Source organism: Trifolium pratense, linkage group LG2 (genome assembly GCF_020283565.1).
Source record: "Trifolium pratense cultivar HEN17-A07 linkage group LG2, ARS_RC_1.1, whole genome shotgun sequence".
NCBI lineage: Eukaryota > Viridiplantae > Streptophyta > Magnoliopsida > Fabales > Fabaceae > Trifolium > Trifolium pratense.
Genome location: NC_060060.1, coordinates 48,890,327 through 48,912,734, shown reverse-complemented (window position 1 = coordinate 48,912,734; position 22,408 = coordinate 48,890,327). Strand labels below are relative to the sequence as shown.

General features: G+C 33.2%; 2 protein-coding genes and 1 pseudogene across 16 annotated transcripts; 2 read left to right on the top strand and 1 right to left on the bottom strand.

Annotated features, from left to right (window-relative positions):
• Positions 1 to 750: 750 nt before the first annotated feature.
• On the top strand, positions 751 to 5,441 carry LOC123907050 (putative pentatricopeptide repeat-containing protein At1g12700, mitochondrial). Of its 15 annotated transcripts, none has more exons than XR_006809136.1 (4): positions 751 to 2,494; positions 2,895 to 3,004; positions 3,369 to 3,704; positions 5,047 to 5,441. XR_006809136.1 is itself a non-coding variant. In XM_045957125.1 (2 exons), the coding sequence occupies exon 1, from the start codon at positions 827 to 829 to the stop codon at positions 2,480 to 2,482; it is 1,656 nt and encodes a 551-aa protein (XP_045813081.1). In that variant the 5' UTR covers positions 751 to 826; the 3' UTR covers positions 2,483 to 2,494; positions 3,369 to 5,441. The 15 variants fall into 15 exon arrangements, 2 of the variants coding, with proteins under 2 accessions (XP_045813081.1, XP_045813079.1); XR_006809129.1 differs by having other exon boundaries at positions 2,828 to 3,004; XR_006809132.1 differs by having other exon boundaries at positions 2,828 to 3,004; positions 5,033 to 5,441.
• Positions 5,442 to 7,200: 1,759 nt separating this feature from the next.
• LOC123904847 lies at positions 7,201 to 8,226 on the bottom strand (annotated as a pseudogene).
• A 3,767-nt stretch (positions 8,227 to 11,993) lies between these two features.
• Positions 11,994 to 12,401, top strand: LOC123904846 (S-protein homolog 2-like). The gene has a single exon (XM_045954455.1). The coding sequence runs from the start codon at positions 11,994 to 11,996 to the stop codon at positions 12,399 to 12,401; it is 408 nt and encodes a 135-aa protein (XP_045810411.1).
• The last annotated feature ends 10,007 nt before the right edge of the window (positions 12,402 to 22,408 follow it).

Genomic DNA, 22,408 nt, shown 5'->3' with positions numbered 1-22,408 from the left:
GTCTCTTGTTGTGTGGTTGAACATTTGTAATCTTGTGTGATTATAGTGGAAATTTCTTGGAAGTGCAAGGGGACTAGACTACTCTCGGTTTGTGAGAGGAACCAATATAAATTGCTTGTGCCTCTTCAAAAAAAAAATATAAATTGTTTGTGTTCATCTTCTCTCCCTTGATCTCTTTACCTTGATATTGTGTTGTGTTATCCGCTGCATTGAAGAACCAAGCTTAAACTTGAAAAAGTTTTAGTTTATCTTAAAACACAATTCAACCTTTCTTCTGGTGTTTTCACACATTCGGTTAACTTTGTCATCAAAATCAGGACCCATAAGCGACAATACATTTTGAATTCTAGCTTCCAATCCCAAAGGGTAATCAGCAATTTTCAAAAGAGGTCGGTTAAGCTTACAGGAAAATATGAGTAAAAATATAGATCTAAGTATAAATTATAAAAGTAAACAATTTCATAATAATATTGCTAAAAGAGTGATTATTGAATTCCTTTGAATTGTAGTTTCCTTGAATAAAATGTCTTTTAATGCATCAGATTTGAATTTGAATTGAGGATAATGATATTGAATTATTAGGACAATTGTTGTTTTTAACGAGAAAATGCAATAATGACATTGATGGCCAAATGAAGCAGAGAGCAGAATTGCAAAGAAATCATTATTTTGAAGAAAGAGAATGGTAAATACGTCTGATTTTTTTTAACATATTATAGATATTATAATAGATTATAGATTTGAAACGAACTCTCTTAATCCAACCACACACTTGATTCTTCCCTTTCTTAATCCCCGGCGCACCAACATTAATTTCATTCTAGCAATGTTGTCGTTTTCAACCAAAAAGTTTCAGAGGTACTATGCTTCTTCTATCCCTCTTTTTCAACTTCCAAACCCTAATTTCATTCGTTCTTCAACAATGTTATACTCTCAATTACACAACCAACAAGAAGATCATGATAATCTTGTTTCTTCATTCAATCAATTACTACTTCAGAATCCAACTCCACCCATCTTCCATTTTGGTAAGATTTTAGGTTCTCTTGTTAAGTCCAATCATTACTACACTGTTGTTTCACTTCATCGTCAGATGGAACTAAATGGAATTGCTTCAAATTTAGTCACTTTCAACATCTTGATCAATTGTTTTTCTCAATTGGGTCTAAACTCTCTTTCCTTTTCTGTATTTGCCAACATTCTCAAAAAGGGTTATGACCCAAATGCCATAACTTTGAATACACTCATCAAGGGTCTTTGTCTCAAAGGTCAGATCCATAGAGCATTGAACTTTCATGACAACGTGGTAGCACAGGGATTTCAGTTGAACCAAGTTAGTTACGGGACCTTAATCAATGGGTTATGTAAAGTAGGAGAAACAAGTGCAGCCTTGCAGTTGCTGAGACGAGTTGATGGGAAACTGGTTCGACCTGATGTGGTAATGTACACTGCAATTATTGACAGTATGTGTAAAGATAAACTTGTTGCCGATGCTTTTGATTTATATTCTGAAATGGTTACTAAGAGAATTTCTCCTGATGTTTTCACTTACACCGCTTTAATTAGTGGCTTTTGCATTGTCGGTAAATTGAAAGAAGCAATTGGGCTTTTTAATAAAATGGTTTTGGAGAACATCAACCCGAATGCGTATACGTTTAATATATTGGTTGATGCATTTTGTAAGGAAGGAAAAGTGAAAGAAGCTAATAATGTGTTTGCTATGATGATCAGAAAAGGTGTTAAACCTAATGTTGTTACTTATAACTCTTTAATGGATGGATATTGCTTAGTTAAAGAAATGAAAAAGGCCAAGAGTATATTCAATATCATGGCCCAAAGTGGAGTGACTCCTGAAGTTCGGAGCTATAGTATTATGATTAATGGATTTTGTAAGGTTAAAATGGTGGATGAAGCCTTAATTCTCTTCAAAGAAATGCGTTGTAGAAACATTATTCCTGATGTGATAGCTTACAGTTCCCTTATTGATGGTTTGGGCAAATCAGGGAGAATCTCTCATGCTTTGAAGCTTGTTGATGAGATGCATGATAGAGGTCAACCACCTAATATAGTTACCTACAATTCTATATTTGATGCTTTATGCAAAACCCATCATGTTGAAAAGGCGATTGCATTATTAACAAAAGTTAAGGACGAGGGCATTCAACCAAATATGAACACATATACTATTCTTATTCACGGATTGTGTAAAGTTGGAAGAGTAGAGGACGCGAGAAATGTTTTTGTAGATCTTTCAGTCAAAGGCTACAATCTAAGTGTTTATACATATACTGTTATGATCCAAGGGTTTTGCATCAAGGGCTTGTTTGATGAAGCGTTGGCCTTGCTATCAAAAATGAAAGACAATAGTTGCCTTCCAGACGCTGCAACTTATGAAATAATTATCCGTTCTCTGTTTAATAAAGGTGAAAATGATATGGCAGAGAAACTTCTACGTGAAATTATCGCAAAAGGTCTATTGTAAGATTGAAACTAGGTAAGATGGTTATTTTGTTATTGTTATTTCTTTTGTTAAGTGTGTTCATACTTCAAAGATTGGGATATTGGTGAGTTTGAAATTTGTGGGGAAGTGAATGAATATATTTGTTACGGTTGTCTTGGAAATATTGTTGGGTTAGGAGTTTACAAATTGTACTACACTTGCTCCAGCCAAGTAATAAAGTCAATTATTGTCAATTAAAGTGTTTCTTTAGACTGTGGAGTTGTACACACAACAAGCACAAGCATGACACTTATATTGCTGTCCCCGTTAGAGATGGTTAGTATGTCTATTTACATGTCTTATTGAATAGATCTTTAATACTTGTAGGAAGCTTGAGTCTAAGAATCATTTTGGTGGAGTGATCTGGTAAATTTTAATACAACAACTTTGGTAGGTTTTATATCAGGAATTAATAATGGAATTACGGAGAAACTTCTCGCTACTATAGAAAGTGAATTGGGACAGTGCTGGTTTAAGTGAAACTTTGACTTTGTGATTTCTCAAGTAAGTTATCAATATTTTTTGCCACCTGCTTTGTGTTTTCGACCTTTTGCATGGTAACTGTATTGATCACTTGTCCTTTATAGCAATTAGTTTACTGACCCAAAGTTATATGGTATTTTGGTTAACTGTGCGAATTAAAATCTTTGCATTGTATGTAGTTTTTATAAACTAATTATTCTGGTGTTTATCGGCGTCAATTTAATTTACATCCAGATAATGTCTGAACTTAAAATCCAATCTATGTGGACTGGAATTTGGCATCTGTTACAAATCGTTCTTAATGTTTGTTGAATCTGAATCTCAATATTTGTTGGATCCACGAGTCGCTAAATTTCTTTTTTCTTTGTAATACTTGTACTTCTAGAACATGTATTCCAGGGCCCTTCTCCTTCATATACAGCCGTGTCATTCTGAGATGAATGCTGATTTTGCACCCTCATGCATAAAATTCATGTCATGATTGCACACATGAACTGCGACGAGATTGGGGACAAAGTGCAAGTACGATGTGCCGCCAAGACTTCAGTGTGCCGCCAAGATCTCTTTTCTATAACCCAAATCTTCCACCAACATAAACATTAAACGAATGAATCCTAAATAATAGAGAGAGGGAACATTTCTCTCTGTACATAGGTTCAGTGTTATCCTTAACTCATTCATTCTACACAATGTTGTCGTTTTCAACCAAACAGCTTCAGAGGTACTATGCTTCTTCTCTCCCTCTTTTTCAACTTCCAAACCCTAATTTCATTTCTTCTTACAAGTATTTCACTTGAGAAACTGACAGCATACATTATGAATGGCACTAAAAAGCTAAGAAAATATGTTTCTGCCACTCAAATTTTAGGACACATTGCAGTTACTTCGGTGTTTCTTCTCATTGAACTTAAAATCCAATCTATGTGGACTGGAATTTGGCATCTGTTACAAAGCGTTCTTAATGTTTGTTGAATCTGAATCTCAATATTTGTTGGATCCTTGAGTCGCTAAATTTCTTTTTTCTTTGTAATACTTGTACTTCTGCATAATAATAATTTTAATCTTACAAAACTTAACTATTTTCGAATGATAAACGGATTTAATATCCAAAGACTTGAATTGTACACAACAGGTACAAGCTTGGGAGCGCAGCTATGCTCTAGTTTTAATAGCTCCTCTTAATCCTGTTAAATGTATAGATGGCTGACATGTGGCAAAATTAATTTTAATGGCCGAGATTAAAAGCTTGTAATTAAGCATAGAAAGGGTAACGACGATTTCATAAAAGAGGAACGCCGCGGTTCTTCTTCTTCTTTTAGTTGTTCCGTTCAATCTTCACCTCACCACCTTCCTCTCACCGTTGCCGCCAGTCTCCGTTCCATTAGATAACAGTAAAACGCAGTAGTGAGTACTTTTCTATGAGGAATCAATTTTGACCTTGATTTTTTAACTCTTTGTCAAAAATTAGAAATCCACTAAAACTAACTATACTTGTTACATATTCATAATCGATTATTAATTTATTGTAGCCTTCATGTGATGTTAAAGTGAGCTGAGGAAGTGAGCAAAGTGGATTGGTTTGTCATGCGATTTAGAGACGATGGCGAGATTCGGTCCGTTCATGACAGCGGTTTCGAGGTGATGTGTGGAATGGAGGAAGGACGCTGTCTATGTGACAGCCGAAGTGGTGGGGTGGTGGGCGGCGGCGGCAAGAGGAAGAGACGGTTAGTAGAAGATGGAACAACGACTACAAGAAGAAGAAGATGACGCACGAGTGTTCCTTTGTCTGCGTTTCTTACTTCTTCTGTTATAAGACTTAATATAAGCTTTTAATCTCAGCCATTAAAATTAATTTTGCCACATGTCAGCCATCTATACACTTAACAGGAATAAAAGGAGCTATTAAAACTGGAGCATAGCTGCGCTCCAAGCTTGGATCTATATAATTACTGATTTTGCATTTTTGGATGAGTATTTATCTTTAATTTTGGTTTATATTATTTATGGAACATGTATTTATTGTACAAGCTTAGATGTATCCTATTCTAGAACATGTATTCCAGGGCCCTTCTGCTTCATATACAGCCGTGTCATTCTGAGATGAATGCTGATTTTGCACCCTCATGCATAAAATTCATGTCATGGTTGCACACATTAACTACGACGAGATTGGGGACAAAGTGCAAGTACGATGTGCCGCCAAGACTTCTGTGTGCAACAAACCTGCGGTCAAGACCTTCATCTTGTTGAACCTGAGTGTGACGAAAGTACTGTGGTCTGAAATCTGAGTTGTGAGTTTGATATTTGATTCTGTGTTCTTCCATTTATTCAACTGACTTCTTGAAGTTGTTGATATTACGAGTTTGTTATTCTTGATGTGATTTCGTGATCTGAGTATGATGTTCTGAAAAGACAATATGAAACTATCAACTTTGATAATACAAAAGTTTGTACTGCAGTTTTTCTTCTTAATTATGATACAATTGGATGATGCTTAAAAGTATTTGTTTTCTTTGATACAAATATGGTAACTACGAAAGGTCAGAACTTAAATACACCTTGAATACAAGTGTTGAGATGTAGGAAGCATAATATATTTTCTGCATAATTATGCAGCAGCCTATATATTTAAAGGGTCTGTTTGGTTGGAGATTTTTGAAGGGAGTGGATATAATATTTTAAATGAAATGCCTCTTAGAATTAGGAGTTGGGCCTAACTCATCCTTACAAAATCGGCTTGTAAGGTGAGGATTGCCTCTAATTTATAAACACATATTCAGGTCATCTCACAACTGATGGTGCATGAATATAAACGCTAGGTGGCCCGATAGTGGAAATCTGATAACAGATGGCCCAGTGGATCCTATCTTAGAATTAGGAGTTGGGCCTAACTCATCTTACAAAACCATCTTGTAAGGTGAGGATTGCCTCTAGTTTATAAACACATATTCAAGTCATCTCACAACTGATGTGAGACTTCTTAACAGTCCCCTGGATTAGTTGGTCGTAGTCTCCTAGGGCCGGATTTTTTTTTTAAATAAAGTGTATTTGATTCAATTTTTTTGGAGGGGAGGGAATCAAAATTCCTCATAGGGCAATTTCTGGTTCCCCAAATTGTAGGATGTTAAAAAATAATTTATTATATGGACAAAATTAATTGCCTTTATTTTATTTTTGTTAAAATCCTAAATTATCCCTTGTTTGTTAGAATATTAAAAGTTTAAGTTTTCTCTCGTTTGTTCGAGTGCGCACCGCTGCTACTGTTATTTTTATAGTTGCTGCATGTTTTTAATACAAGAATTGTTTTCTGTATTGCTTCAACAAATTACCTTTCTCAATAAAATTATGGAAATACTAACTATTGTACTCAGGAGCAATAGTTAAGGAACGAAATAAAGTAAAAGACTCTTGAAATTTTTGTAATATACTCCCTCCGGTCTTATTTATAAGCAAACGTTAACAAAAAAATTTGGCTTTAAATATAAGCAAAAGTTACCAAAATCAAGTTTATTTAATGTTATTCTTCCAAAAGTATCCTTATTAATTTTTCTACTTTTTAAAATGATCGTAGAGTTCCAATACAAATTTAAGGTCATTTTAAGAATTGTAATAGAAATTTTACATAAAATCAAAACAAAAAAATAACTTCTTAATAAGTGTGCAAATAAACATATTTACTTATAAAAGAGGCCAGAGGAAGTACTTTTTAAAAGTACTAGTTAAAAGACTCGTGCATTCGCACGGGTCTATTGACTTTTAATTAAAAAAGTCCCGTGTATAATTTTTAAGGGTAATTTAGTAAATTTGATAGTAATTAACATATTTTTTAATTAAATTTGATAGTAGTAATTAACTTAATTATATTTTTTTTTATAATAGCTTTGTTATTATATTTTTTATAATAACTTTATTATTATTACTCATAGTTAGTACTAGTAAATTTAGTAGTACTATAATATTATTTATTTATTTATTTTTAACGAAAAATATTGTTTATGTATTTTATTTTTTGCAAAACATTGTTAATGTTTTATATTTCTATATTCCTATTTTCATGCATGAATCTTATTTTTTTCTATATTCTTTCTATAAATTTTTTTAACTTTTTATAGGCTTTTTATTGTTTTGTTCCTATTTATAATATGTTTTATGGACAAAACTTAAGTGCAGTTCTGCGAGTCATGTTTTTAAATCATTTTTTTAAAAAAATCATTTTTTTAAATCTCAAATAAACATGCCGAACATCGGTTATGTTTTCGTCTTTCAACAGAGACAGAGTAATTAGGCGGTGGATTCACCACCACCGAGTCATCCTTTTGTTCACCATCTCCTCCCAATAGTACATTTGAACTTGAATCCCAATATGAAGAAGCCAATTTTTCATGTACACCTTTCGCGATAATTTCATGTAGAAGTTTTTGTGCCTTATCATTTTCACCTTTATTAAACAGAGAACGGATAATTATTCCATAAGTTGCAGCATTTGGAATGCAACTATTATCTTTCATTTTTGATAGCAAGGCCAACGCTTCATCAAACAAGCCCTTGTCGCAGAACCCTTGGATCATAACAGTATATGTATAAACATCTAGATTGTAGCCTTTGACCAAAAGATCTTCAAAAACATTTATCGCATCCTCTACTCTTCCAACTTTACACAACCCGTGAATAAGAATAGTATATGTGTTCATATCTGGTTGAATACCCTCGTCCTTAACTTTTTTTAACAATGCAATTGTCTTTTCAACATGATGGTTTTTACATAAAGCATCTAATATAGAATTGAAAGTAAATATATTAGGTTGTAGACCTCTATCATGCATCTCAACGACGAGCTTCAAAGCATGTGAGATTCTCCCTAATTTGCCTAAACCATCAATAAGGGAATTGTATGTTACCACATTAGGAATTATGTTTCTACAACACATTTCTTCGAAGAGATTTAAGGCTTCATCCACCATTTTAACCTTACAAAATCCATTAATCATAATACTATAGCTCTGAACATTTGGAGTCACTCCACATTGTGCCATGGTGTTGAATGTATGGTTGGCCTTGTTCATTTCTTTAACTAAGCAATATCCATCCATTTACGAGCTATAAGTAATAACATCAGGTTTATCACCTTTTCTAATCATCATAGCAAACACATTGTGAGGTTCTTTTACTTTTCCTTCCTTACAAAAAGCATCTACCAATATATTAAACGTATATCGGGTTGATGTTTTCCAAAACCATTTCATTAAACAAATCAATTGTCTAAACCATCAATAATGGCACTGTACATTACCACATTAGGTTGTACCAGTTTCCCATCAATTCGTCTCAGCAATTGTAGGGCTGATCTTGTTTCTCCAACTTTACATAACCCGTTGATTAAGGTCCCATAACTAACTTGGTTCAACTGGAACCCCTGCGCTACCACCTTGTCGTGAAAGTGCAAAGCTTTATGGATCTCACCTTTGAGGCAATAACCCTTGATGAGTGTGGTCAAAGTTATGGCATCCGGGTTAAAAACCCCTCTTGAGAATGTTGGCGAATACAGAAAAAGCAAAATTGATATGACCCAATTGACAGATACAATTGATCAAGAGGTTGGAAGTTACATCGGGTGCTTAAGTGTGGTCGGATCCCTCCCTTACTCTTGCTTGGTGGTTATTCCCTTTTTTCCCTCTATCAGGAATTAGACTATTAAAAATAGGTTCGAAGCCATATCTTTTCATATTTCTATTTCAAACTGTGGAGAGCTTAGTTAGTGTTTACCCTTAGTCTATTTAAGTTTCATCGCCTCAGGTTCCACTTTTTTGTTAAAAACATTGGTATCATTACCTTAGTGGCTCCATGTGTCATAAGCCGTCACGTGTGCCTCTAACTAGTTATAACTCTGTCAGATAGGAATTATCGTGCGTTCTAATCCTATATTAAGACCTCAGATACTGAATTTATATGGTCTCATCTTGGCCCTAGCATACTGTCCTTCGTTTAGGATTACTAGCTTCATTTTCTATGCGATATCCACTAGGTCCTTAGATTTTATTCTAATGTGATCAATATTAAAATAAATATAAAACCGGACAATAAAAGAGTTTGCAATAAGAAAACAAGTGAATTTATACCCAAATTGTACAAAATACAAACCAAACATTCGTAAGGGAGTTCCTCGACTCCACCTAACCTAGGAAAAATAAATTACAAAGACAGAAAGAAAAGAACCTTGTTGGCCTTGGAGTTCCTTGGCCTCCTCCTTAGAGTTGTCCTAACTCTAGAGTGAATATTCAATGTCTCTGAATATTTCTGAATGAATAATAGTGGAGGAAGAAGACTCTATTTATAGTTTTCAGTTGGATTTTTGGGTTTTTTCTGCGCGTCCATCGCACCCATCGTGGCCACGATGGCGTGTATTTTTGCCTCATCGTGGCCATGATGGATAATATCGTGGTACGATGGAAGATCTTCTCAGGATTTCCTGCGTGCTTTTCAAGTCGTCATCGTGCCACGATGACAAGCCATCATGGTACGATTGAAAAGATTTGTTGCAGACTTTCTTCAATTTAACCGCCTTCTCATCGCCAAGGTTGTCAGACTCGAGAGTCTACTCAGATTCGCAAAGGGTCGTAGACTCGATTCGTAGACTCGTACGAGTTTATGGAAACTTAAAAATGAGTTTCAAAAGCATATAATAAAACAAACCAATTAACATAAAAATTCAAATTTCAAACTCCAAAGCAAAAAAGCTCCATAATAAAACAAACAAAATAGAAAAGCTCCGTTGAAATATATATATGATAATGGCTTCATACATCAAAAGCTCCAGTGAAATCATCACCATCATCTTCACCATCATCATCATCAAACTCTGCCCAGATAAAACACCTTCTTCGTCGATGGCAACTAGTTTCATGATTTCTAATTCCAAATGTTGGGTACTAATGTACTATTACGTATATATAGTAGAAAAAAAAGGTTTAAGAGTTTTCAATTGTTTTATTTTTTTTTTATTTTTTTTTTGTGTTTTGGGATTTTTATGGGGATTTTTTTATATAAAAAATTCTAGAAAAATTTATAGACTCGTAAACTCGCCATAAACTCGCATGTTTATACGAGTCTATGCGAGTCTATTTGAATCTAATTGAGTTTATCAAAAATCAATTCTATGAGCGATTCAATTCGTTTTTGCTTCCTAGATACGTAAACTCGTATGAGTTTACGAGTCTACTCGCAAGTTTCACAACCATGCTCATTGAGCCACGCTGAGATTCATCGTGGGTACGCTGGGCTCCTTTATTACATTTTTGCTCTTTTTGCTGTTTTTTCCACTTTTCTTTGCTTCTGGGCTAAGTAACTTCACTTTTCCAGGTATTTGCTTGCTTTTGGGCTTCAACTGCTATTAAAACTACCTAAATTACTACTAAAAACATCATATAATTGACTGTCATCAGTACACGTAACTTTAATTTTCTAAAAATATCGTACCGCGTACCAGTACCGGTACCGTACCCATTCCTAGGGACGATACCCTCTTAGTTTAACTATATACTATAGTATGAGATTTTGTCAAAAAAAAAAAAAAACTATAGTCTATATGTAGTATGAGATTTTTTCAAGAAAAAAAACTATAGTAAGTTTTTTTTTTTTTCGTCAAATAACCTAGTAGCTAGACTCACATATTGTGGAAACACTATAGTATGAGTTTTACTATAATAATAGTAGTACATTTTAAGATTCATTTCAAGTAGTTAAATGGGAATTTTTCTCTTCTCCCCCATGTTTCTTCCGGGCCCCCCAAAATTCCTAAGTTGGTCTGTCCCACCCCGCATAGTTTTGGGACGGGTCGAGCCTAAACGGGGCGGGCCGCCGCTTTGCCACCCCTATATCATCATCTTTTTCTTTAGTAAGGTAGTAAGGTTCGATGTTTAACTGTGTCTCTTCAGCTGAATACAAAAATTCTGTTTAACTGATGTTCACTGTCTTGAACTATTGTTGTAATTTGAGCTTCATGTCAGACACATCTCATTTCACTTGTGTAATAGAGTAATTGTTTGATACTCAGGTCAGGTGCTGAGCCACAAGAGTAGGAAATCTATACGTCTAGTAGTTGTTCTGTTTCATCAATGTCAAATATTGTTTGGTTTTTAGAATAAACTTTCACTATGGTCTATGTATTGGAATAATGTACTCTTGTAGATTCTATCATGTCCCACTAACTTTTTTTTTTTTTTGACACAGTCCCAATAACTATTGAGAAACTTAACTAAACAACTATTCCACTTTCTTACTGAATTTTGATCATTCTTGTACTTTCTTAATGGATAGTCAGTGAGCATTAGGTAGCTTCATCTGGAGGGCTATGTACTATGTTCAATTATTGCATTAACCATAAGATACTACTTGTGTGTTTGTTCATCTTATTGTGTTATAAGACTTTTAATTATAACATTCTTTACATCTAATGATTGTCTATGTATAACTTGATCTAATGGTTGTGGTTAACTTGACAGACATGGTTCATAACAGGGCCGACGCAACACAATATGAGACCTAACTTGTCAGCTCTAAGTTTCTTATCGGGGCTCCGCACATTAGAACCAACTCCTTAAATTCCGAAAGAACACTATCACAAATTATGCCAAGCTTCCCACATAGGATTCTACCAAATGCTAGTCTACATATATTGGATTTGAAGTTCAAACATTATCTACCAAAACGCCTAATCTGAGGAGTGTCGGTGCTTCCTAAGTCAACATGAACTTTTCTACCGGAAAATTAAAAGAATAAATTGATCCAATAAAAGAGATTTGAAAAACTTAAATTCGTTTTTGTTTTATGATTTCCTTTCCATATTTTAAGAAAGTCATGATTTTCCCTCTAAATGCATAATAAAATATATTAAATATATTAATAAATTACTTTTCTTTCGAATATTTGTATTCTTTCTACAATTCTCTTATAAATATACTTATTTTCAAACAAAGATTATTCACTTTCAAAGAAAATATTAATCGAAGATACAATGTCTCTATTTACAGAAAAACTTCTCTTGATGTTTGTATTGTCGTTGCTATCAGTGCACAATGTAACTAGTGCTTATTTCAAGACGACTGTGACTATTACTAACTCTTTGTCAGGAAATTTGGACTTAAACGTTCATTGCAAATCTGCGGATGATGATCTCGGACCTCATCTTCTTCATCAAGGTCAGAGTTATGATTGGAGTTTTGGAAATAAGTTTTTTGGAGGAACATTATTCTTTTGTACCGTTCAATGGAATAATGAGATACATAGATTTGATGCATATGATCAAGATAACGATCTTTTAAAATGTTATAAAAGTAATTGTATTTGGCTTATAAAACAATCTGGACCTTGTAAGGTACACCCTGAGGAAAAGCATGATGAATGCTTTCCGTGGAAAAATTGACTAGGCATGTGTTAATTTTTTTTTTTTAGTTAATAAATGTTGTGCATGGGGGCTTTGAGAAACCAATGTATTTATCTATTTGAAATCTTAATGGAATTTCTCATTATGAAAAGTTTTTTATGTTTTTAGTTTACTCTTTGAGGGTATTTCTTGTGTTCTTTGTACTTTGATTCGATCTTTTTATAAATTATATTTACCATTCAAAAAACTAAAGAATTGCTATATACCACAAATACGGACCGTCTATAGGATCCTAGGTAAAGAAATATGAAAAATATGGCTCTTCCATAAGTTTTCAATCAAAAAAAATTTCATTTCTTTTATACTAAACCTAAAATAAACGTATGTCCTTTTCTACCAAAAAACCAAAAGAATAAGTCGGTCAAACAAAGAATATTTTACTAACTTAATTTCGAATTTGAATCCTCTCTAATTTTTTCTCATGTTTCTTAATCTAAGGGTTGGTAAAATGAGAAAACATTAAAAAGAGAGAATCAACCATTGGATTAAGCAAAAGGAAAGAAAACATGAGAGAAAATTGGAGAGAATTCCAAATCCCTTAATTTCCTCTTTGTTTTATGATATATTCACCATCCTTGCAACAAGTCAACAATTTTCCTTCCAAAGACATTATATTTTAGGGTTAAATATGCTTTTGGTCCTATAATTTCACAGAATTTTCGTTTTAGTCCATGAAGTTTGTTTTCACACTTTTTAGTCCCCAAAGTTTCTGCAGCCAATGGTTTTAGTCCCTGCCGTCTACATGGGTCTAACGGAGGATGACGTGGAACTGCCACATGTATTTTTTATTTTTTTGCTTGCCATGTCACCAATCAATTTTTAAATTTTTTTTTTCCAAAATTTGTTAATTTTTTTTTTCAATTTTTTGAATTAATAATTAAATTGAGAAGAAGATAAATTAAATTAAACAAATTGTTAAAAGACCATAAACGCATAATAGAATTTTTCTTAATAATTTGTATAGTCTAATTCTTCTTTTTCTCAATTTAATTATTAATTCAAAAATTTCTTTTTCTGAATTTAATTATTAATTAAAAAATAAAAAAAACTGAAAAAAATTAGAGTGAGGAAAAAGATCATGAGGGAGAAGTGGAAAATGAGATAAATGGTGAGCTAGAGGAAGAAGTCGAAAATGAGAGTGAGGAAAAAAAAGAGAAAAGTAAGAAAGAAAGATTTATTGATCCCGATTCAATGTTAAGGAAGATAAAAAGTCAACTTTTGAAAGAGGGACCTCAAAAAATTCCTTATTATGTGAAGTTACCTTATCCACACATAGGGAAGAACAAAAGTAGTGTGTCTAGTGAGGGTGAGAAGAAGGTGGTAGAAGGGAAGAGTAAAAATGAAAAAGTAGAAAAAAGTGAGAAACAAAAAGAAAAAGAGGGAGGAGTTGAAAATGAGAGAAAGGTGGAAGAGAAGAAAAAAGATGATGCAAGGTTTGTCGATAACGACTCAAATTTGAAGAAAAAGCTCAAGTAGTTCTACCTCATGAGAAGCTACCCTACCCTCACAAAAAGAAGAGTAAGCGAAAAGATATCGACTTTAAGAAGTTCATGGAGATGTTTAATAGCCTTCAAGTCACAATTCTGTTTATGGAAGCCTTGGATAAAATGCCTATGTATGCAAAGTTCATGAAGGAGTTGTTGACTAAGAAGAGGAAGCCTAAAGAGGATGAAACTGTGTTGTTGACGGAAGAGTGTAGTTCAATTCTTCAAAGAAAACTCCCACAAAAGAAGAAAGATGCCGGTAGTTTCACTATACCTTGTTCTATTGGGAATTTACATGTTGGGAGAGGACTTTGTGACTTAGGAGCAAGCATCAACTTGATGTCCCGCTCTAAGATGAAAAAGATACCTGGTGCCATAGCTAAACCCACGAAGATGCAGTTATCTCTTGCGGATCGGTCCATCACGTACCCCTATGGAATCTTACAAGACGTTTTGGTAAGTGTGGCCGAATTTGTCTTACCGGCGAATTTTGTAATTCTCGATATGGAAGAAAACGCCGAAGTGCCTCTGTTATAGGGAAGACCCTTTCTAGCAACCGGGAGAGCTCTAATTGATGTGGAGATGGGTGATTTAATGTTGAGGCTCAATGATTAGCAAGTTAACTTCAATATCTTTGAAGGTATAAGAAATCAAGATGTGACTCCCCAATGTTTTAAAGTGGATGTCATCCATCCCCCTACCATAGATGATCTTCCTAACATTAACTCTGACACAGACATAGATTTTTGCATGGAAGGCCTAGAAGTTGGATGTGAAATTTATTCCAACAAGGCCAAGGAACTTGCATCTCTTGTCAGTCTATGTATAGAGACAGCTGCCAAGGAAAAACATCTTTTTGACCAAAAACAACAAACTCAGTTAACTCCTATCCAAAACCTTGAACAACATCTTCAAGGTGATCTACCATAATCATCTAACCCTCAACCATCCACTGAACATATCATTTGTACTGAACCTACTAATGACCAAAGCAAATTACCTTCTGAACCAGAAAAAGCCTCTAATCAAGTTCAATCTTCTGAACCTGATCATACTCTGAAACAACAATCCCCTGAACCATAAAACACTGCTGAACGTGTTCAAACCTCTGATCATGTTCACATGTCCCCTGAACACAACACTTCAGAACACCATCATTCCCCAACACACACAGTTGAACTCGGCCCACAATCCTCTCAACATACCATACCAATTAGCCAAACTTTTGACTCTTCACCTAAACCAACCACACCCTCTGTACCATCAACTCCTGAATCTGAGAAACCACAAGCTGGTGAACTATCACTTTCTCATACTAGATACCACCTCTCACCATCCAAATTTCCCTCTGACCCCGTCCAATTTGACACCTCAAAATTTCCTCAGCCAGCCCCACCTGTATCTAATTCTGAGCTAGCAGAAATGTGCAATAACATCTTACTTAGGATGCATGATTTACATAGGCTGAGACATTCTTTTGTTGATCTGGATGAATACATGGAGGCTTGGGAACAGCTTAAGAAGGAAAGTGACAAGGTGCTATCTAAGGTACAGAATGGTGATGTCAATGAACTAATAGAGTTTCAGATGAAGACCAAGAAATGGGTAAGGGGTGTTAATCAAGAGTTTGATCAAGCACAGATGCGCAGGAAAGGGAACTTCAGTATTTCTGACAATTTCTTTAATGAAGATGTGCTCAGAACTGAAATATGGAAAGAAAACATAGGTCTGCGACTGCTAGATAGTGAGCTCAGCATGCACTTGAAGTTTTCATTGGAACCTACGCCATTATTTGTGACAAAGGATCATGTTATACCTTCTGAGCTCTCTGCTTTTGAAGCTTTCAAGACCGAGGTTAATGGAAAATTGGCATCAATGAAGGAAGAACAAGAAGCAATGAATGCTAGGCAAGCAGAAATGAGTGCTGACTTGAAGAAAATCCTTAGCCTTCTTTCTCCTAATCCTTAGGATTCTATGCACTATGTTATGCACCTTTTGTTTTTACCTTCTGAACATTTTTTTATGCTTTGTTGGATTTATTTATAAACTTCATTATCAGTTTGATAATTTTTTTTTATTCTTATCTTGTGATGTGCCATTTTTGTATTGTACTCTTCCTTGCGAAAAATTGCTAAAACAAGAAATTGAAAGTAAACTAAAATAACATTTTATTCATGCAAAATTAATTGGGTACATATGATCCATGGATTACATAAAATTTCACTTCTGAATAGATTCTTCTGTTGTCTTCTCCTTCTGCTGGGATTGGACCTCAGACGAATCTCCCTCATCTAGATCATATGTTGCCAAGAACTTTGCATAATCTAAATCTGTTTTCTCAGAGTCAGATGATAAGATGATTATCTCTGGTTTCGCTTTCTACTCTTGTTTCTGCTCCCCGGCAACGGCGCCAAAAACTTGATGGAAATTTAGCAAGTGTACTAAATTGTCGTCAAGTAATAAAATCAAAATTCGTATCCACAGGGATTTTTTCAATCTCGACAAAACAATTAAATTAATTTAGGATTAATTAATAATTAAAATGCAAAAGGGGGGAGTTTAACTTAGTTTGGATTTTTATCATAAACTTAGAAATAACTTGGGATTCAAATTGATGGAAGAAAATCGATTGATTCTTTTGGTTCATCTAATTACTACTTCTCTTGGTAATTTCATGTATGATTACAAATTACTCAATTTAATTTCACGATTAGATTAAATAAAAAATGATTATGCCCAATGTCTTGGTAACATAATCCTCTCCCTTGATCATCGATTCCTAATGTCTTAGGTAATCTATGATCAATTGAGGTGTAAAAACTTTAATCTTTTAATCTCAATTAACAATCCGAAATGTCTTAAGTGAAAGTTAATTGATCAATCATTCCTAGATCGATCATTTATTCCTATCGTCATAGTAAAACAAATGATTGAAATCATCACACAATTGATCAAGTCATGTAAAGCATTAAGCATAAGGAAAAATTGAATAAACTAACTTCGTAATTCATTGATCATAACATATGATAATCACATGGTTCAAGAAAAATAATAATCAGAATCCCCTAAAGACCAATCATGAAAATTTAGCTAGACATAATATTTAAAGAAACAAGCATGATGAAAAGGAATAAACCCAAGATGGATTGCTTTGCTCTTCACGTTGCCTTCCTTTGCTTCTTCAATTTCTCTTCCGTTTCCGTCCTTGCTGCGTATTGTTCTGTATGTGATGTGCTTGAATCCCCTTTTCTATGAACAGTGCGCTGCCTTTTATTTAGCCTCACAAATCTCGTTGTGTTTCTTTCTTGGATCCACTTTGCTTTTTGATTGGGCCAAGCTTGCTCAAAGTTTGATCTTTTCTATTCACACCAGCCCATACACTAGAACACTTATAATAATAATTTTTGCACTCAAGCATAAACATGTTAAGTCGAACTAAGAAAATAAAAGTTACGCAAAATATTATTTTTATAGAGAAAAACACTTAATTGACACAATAAACCAAAAATTAAAATTTATTTAAAATGACTCTAAATTAAACATTAAACTAATAAAATGATATTAAAAACTTAATTAAAAAGACTCTAAAAATAGCGACGGATGAAGACTCATCACTCAGCAACATTCTTCTCCTCACTCTTTTTCTTTTGAGCCTCTGCAATGCGCTTACTTGATCTCCTCATTTTTTTTTCTTACAAATTAGTTGTGATTTGTTATTCCAACTCTGTTTTGCAATGCCTTTTATAGCAGTTTCAACCCCTGGTTCTTAACGCCCTTATTTATTATATTTACAGTTTCAACTACTTTCTACCTTTGACTAATTTGGAAATTGTGTTTTCAAAATTCTTTTTTGACTGTCTTTAATTCTTTTTGACTGATGAAAAAAGGGGGAGAATGGAAAATATTAATTGAACCTCTTGTGATACATTGGTTTCATATGCTAAAACCTGAAATTGTCAAAGTTTATAAGTTAACTCGTATTATTTATACTTATTTATTAAGGAGACTTTGTCATAAAGTCAGAACAAAATTATCACATATAAGCGTTCAGAAGTTTGCAAATCTTCTGATACTTATTGGACTCAGGGAGAGCTTGCAAACCTTTTCCTCTGAAAGTCAAAATGTGAAAATTTTCTTCAGACTATATAACTAGTTCTTAAACTGATTTTAATTAATCATATATCAAACTCAGGGGGAGCTTGCAAACCTCGTAAACCTGATCTTGAAAATGATAAATTAAATCAACAATTGTCAATTAATACTTATATTTGTCATCATAAAAAAGGGGAAGATTGTTGGAACAAAATTGGTTCTAAAGCCCCAAGTTTTAGATCTATTAAAGTTTTGATGATAACAATAAGTATTAAAGGAATAATTGATAGTACTAATTTTTCAAACTAGTGTGCAGGACCGTTATAAGTAAATTCTGATGACCTAAGTTCAGAAGTTGTCAAACATGTTCTGAAACAGACTCAGAAGCAAGGTCTTTTGGTTCTGAAGCCTCTGAAAGCTATAGTTATTCAGAAGCAAAAAGACCTCAGAAGATGTTCCTGAACTCTGTGCATTGGGAAGTCATTTTCATGTCAGCTTAAATCAGAGAACGTTGGAGCCAAGTTACAAGGAAGATTGATTTAAGCAATTCAAATGGACAATCAAGTTGTTTAACCTTATTCCATTCTGGTGAAGCTTAGAAGTCAAACTGTGAAAGTTTCTCTGTTTAGTATAAACACCTTCTACAATGATAAAGTAGAGAAACCTCACTACCACTTTGGTATGCAAACGTTGCTTTCATCTCAGACTGCAAAGATAACGTTAACTGGGCAAATGATCCTTGCACAACGGTCATAATTCACATGGAGCGTTCTCTTGGACTATATATATTCATCACTTCATCTTTGAAGAAAATAATCTAGACACGCACGTTCCTTTGCACACTCAATCTGTCAATACAAACACTCATCATCTAAACCTTGAATCTCATTCTTATTCAAAATACTTTGAAGTCTTTTAGTACTCATTGTATTTTATTATTAAGGTTCTCTAAGTGTATTGTATTATCTCAGCAAACTTTATTTACTTTCTTAAGTTTGAGAAGCCTCTTGCTGTGTGCTTGAGCATTGTGTAGAAGTCTCTTACTGTGTGTTTGAGCATTTGTAATCTTGTGTGATTATAGTGAAATCCATTGGAAGTGCAAGGGGACTGGACTACTCTCGTTTTGTGAGAGGAACCAGTATAAATCTGCTGTGTACTTTCTCATCCTCTTATCTCTGTTTTTGTGTTTACTTATTTTATCCGCTGCTAACTTATTTGAGTTGAAACTTTGCAAAAGTTTTAACTTATCTAAAACACAATTCAACCCCCCTTCTTGTGTTTTCACACCTTCAAACTCTATCTTTAATTGTTTCGTTTATGCTTTTAATTTCAACAAACTTGAAAGCCACCCAACTTAACAATTTTAATCCTAAATTAGTTTTTAATTACTTTGTTGAAATATGTAATCCCTGAGACCACTTACAATGGGCTAGTTGAAACATGCTTTCAATAGTTGAATTGCTACAATGAGTTACTTGAATAAGCTGTTGAAAAATATGTGGATGAATTCAAGTTGAAAATTTTCAACACGTTGAAACAATAAGTGGTGGGGGAAGGAGTGGGTCCCCTTCCTTCATTTGACAACATATTTTTGGTTATTGTGATTTTTAGATTTTTATTTCATCCTTATAATTTTAGGTCAATTATTTCGTAGTAAATTAATTTTTTTCCCCAAAATTCATTATTTTTTTGTCTATAAATAGAGACTTGGTTCATTTGATTTGGACACAACAAAAAAAACGAAATTTTCCTTCTAATTTTTCTATTTAGCCTTTAATAAACTCTTGTTTGTAGCTCTAATTAACATCTTTTTAGTGAAATGAATCCTAACAATAACTCTTTTAACGCCCAAAATTCTACCAATTACCCTTTCAACTACCAAAATCCCAACAATTATAGATTTCAAAATGAATCTTCCAACCAACAAGATCCCCAAAATATACCAAATTATGGATTTCCTCCAAATTTCATCATGCCGTCATCTAATCCAAACCATCGTCCATATTATGGATCAATGATGCCTTGTTCATCTCAAGCACCCCCTTATTATTCTTCTACTCCAATGAGAAATGAAAACGTTTCGAATGTTGGACTTCATGAAATTCCTGAATTTTCAACACAAATGACTCTTGGTGGCATGAGTGGTGGTCCTGAATTTTCACTTTATTGCTTGCAAGAAAAAAAATTAAGAATATAAAATTAAAAAAATAAATTCGAATAAATTATTAATTTAGGAAAAAAAATAAAATAAATTATTTAACTCGTAATTATTTTAATTTAATTACATGGTCTGAGGTGACAAATTTTCTTACTATTATCTATATATATAAATCTTAGATAGTTATGGAATTGTCTATCTAAACCCTAATCCAGAAACCAATGAAAACCTTTCATTTAGTCACATCATCCACTTACATCTATTTAATGTGGGGTACTAGTTGTAATAATTATTATCTATATATATATATATAAATCTTAGATAGTTATGGAATTGTCTATCTAAACCCTAATCCATAAACCAATAAAAACCTTTCATTTAGTCACATCATCCACTTATATCCATTTAATTTTTATTATTGTTTTGGGTTATTATTCATTTTAATTTTATTGTTCATTTTATTATTTTGTGTATTTTATTTTATTTTTTTCAAAATAGTTAATGTTTTTGTTAATAATCTTTTGTCCAATCTTTGTAAATATAAGAAGTTGGTCGATTGTCAGGACTACTTTTTTAATGTTGGTAAAAAAAATTAGATAAAATAAAATTTACTAATGGTTGTTATGCCCTGTATGATTTTTATCATATTCGATATTTGAGTATCAGCTAAGTTGGTTTATCTTTGCTCCAATAAGTTTCGAATTAATATAAATGTCAAATTCGATAATGCCGTAATTTTTTGGTAAGGGATAATGAAGACTCCAATAAGTTTCAAATTAATATCTTTGTTCCTATTGTTTCAATTTTAAATTTACTACTTATAGAAATAATTTTTTGACGTTACAGTATAAAATAGCACATAAGACCCGTGCATCGCACGGGTAAGTGTCTAGTTATTATTATTATCGGAAGATTTTAATACACTTTCTAAAATAATAATCATTTTGTTTTGTTAATCAAATAACTTTTTAAAAAAGTCTAAAAACATAAATAATTAAATGACATTTTTTTTAGTACACATATTAAATGCAGTCACCGACTTATGCAGATAGATGCAATTATCATAGGGATGGCAACGGGCGCCCATGGGTGCGAGTTTGACACTTACCAAACCCACACCCGAAATTATCACCCAAACCCAAACCCAAAAGGCTATTCAGGTGGCAAAACATCACCCACGCCCACACCCTTTGGGTTCGGGTTTTTTCCACCCAAACCCAAACCCGCAGCATATTTGAAAATAATTTGCAAATTTAAGAAATTAAATTACAACATAGACTTTGAATTAAATTACAACTAAAATTAAGGTATTCCAAGGAAATTCAAACATAGACTTTCAAGAAATTACAACATAGACTTTCAAGAAATTAAATTACAACTAAAATTTAAGGTCTTCCAAGAAAATTGAGGGAGACTATGAGGGTAATTAGGTAATTATAAAATATTTCGGGTGGGTGTATGAGTTTCGGGTGTGAGTTTGACTGATACCAAACCCACACCCATATTATCGGGTGTCACCCGAACCCAAACCCAGTCAAATCGGGTTTCGCCCGTTGACTTGGGTTTGAGTTCGGATAGGTCTCTCGGGTTTGAGTTTTTTTGTCATCCCTAATTATCAACCCTGAACTGTTAGGTGCTAACAAGCTTATGGGTCCATTTGACCCAACTTTTTTTAGAGCTTATGCAACATAAATTAAATTTTATGTTATTTTATAAGTTCACAACAGTGAAAATTATAATTTTATAAATTAATTTATCATAAACTACCTTAACAAACTTATAATAATATATAAAAATTGCATAAGCCGTTTAAATAAGCTCTAAAAAAAGCAGGGTCAAACGAGTCCTATAAGTCATTCTAATAAGCTATAAACTATAGCTTATTTGTGTTACCAAAATGACACTTGGCTAAACCGCTTTTTTGTTTCTTTAACTGAATTGTTGATTTCATCTATGTCCTCTAATTAGTAAACATTATGTTTAGGTCCTTAAATGTGTTTTCGTTCGATAAATTAGGTTCTGTTTGGGATGAAAAAAAATCTAGTCTATAGCTTATATGCTAAAAGCTCATATAGGTAATAGTCTTTTCGTTACAAACTTATAATTTATTTTACTAGCTTTTAGCTTATTTTCTAGATGTTATTTCAATTAGCTTATTAGTTTATATCTTATAGCTTATTATTTATTTTTCCAATTTTACCCTTGACAATTTACTTAAAAAAATTAAATATTAATTAAGCATTTTTTTTATA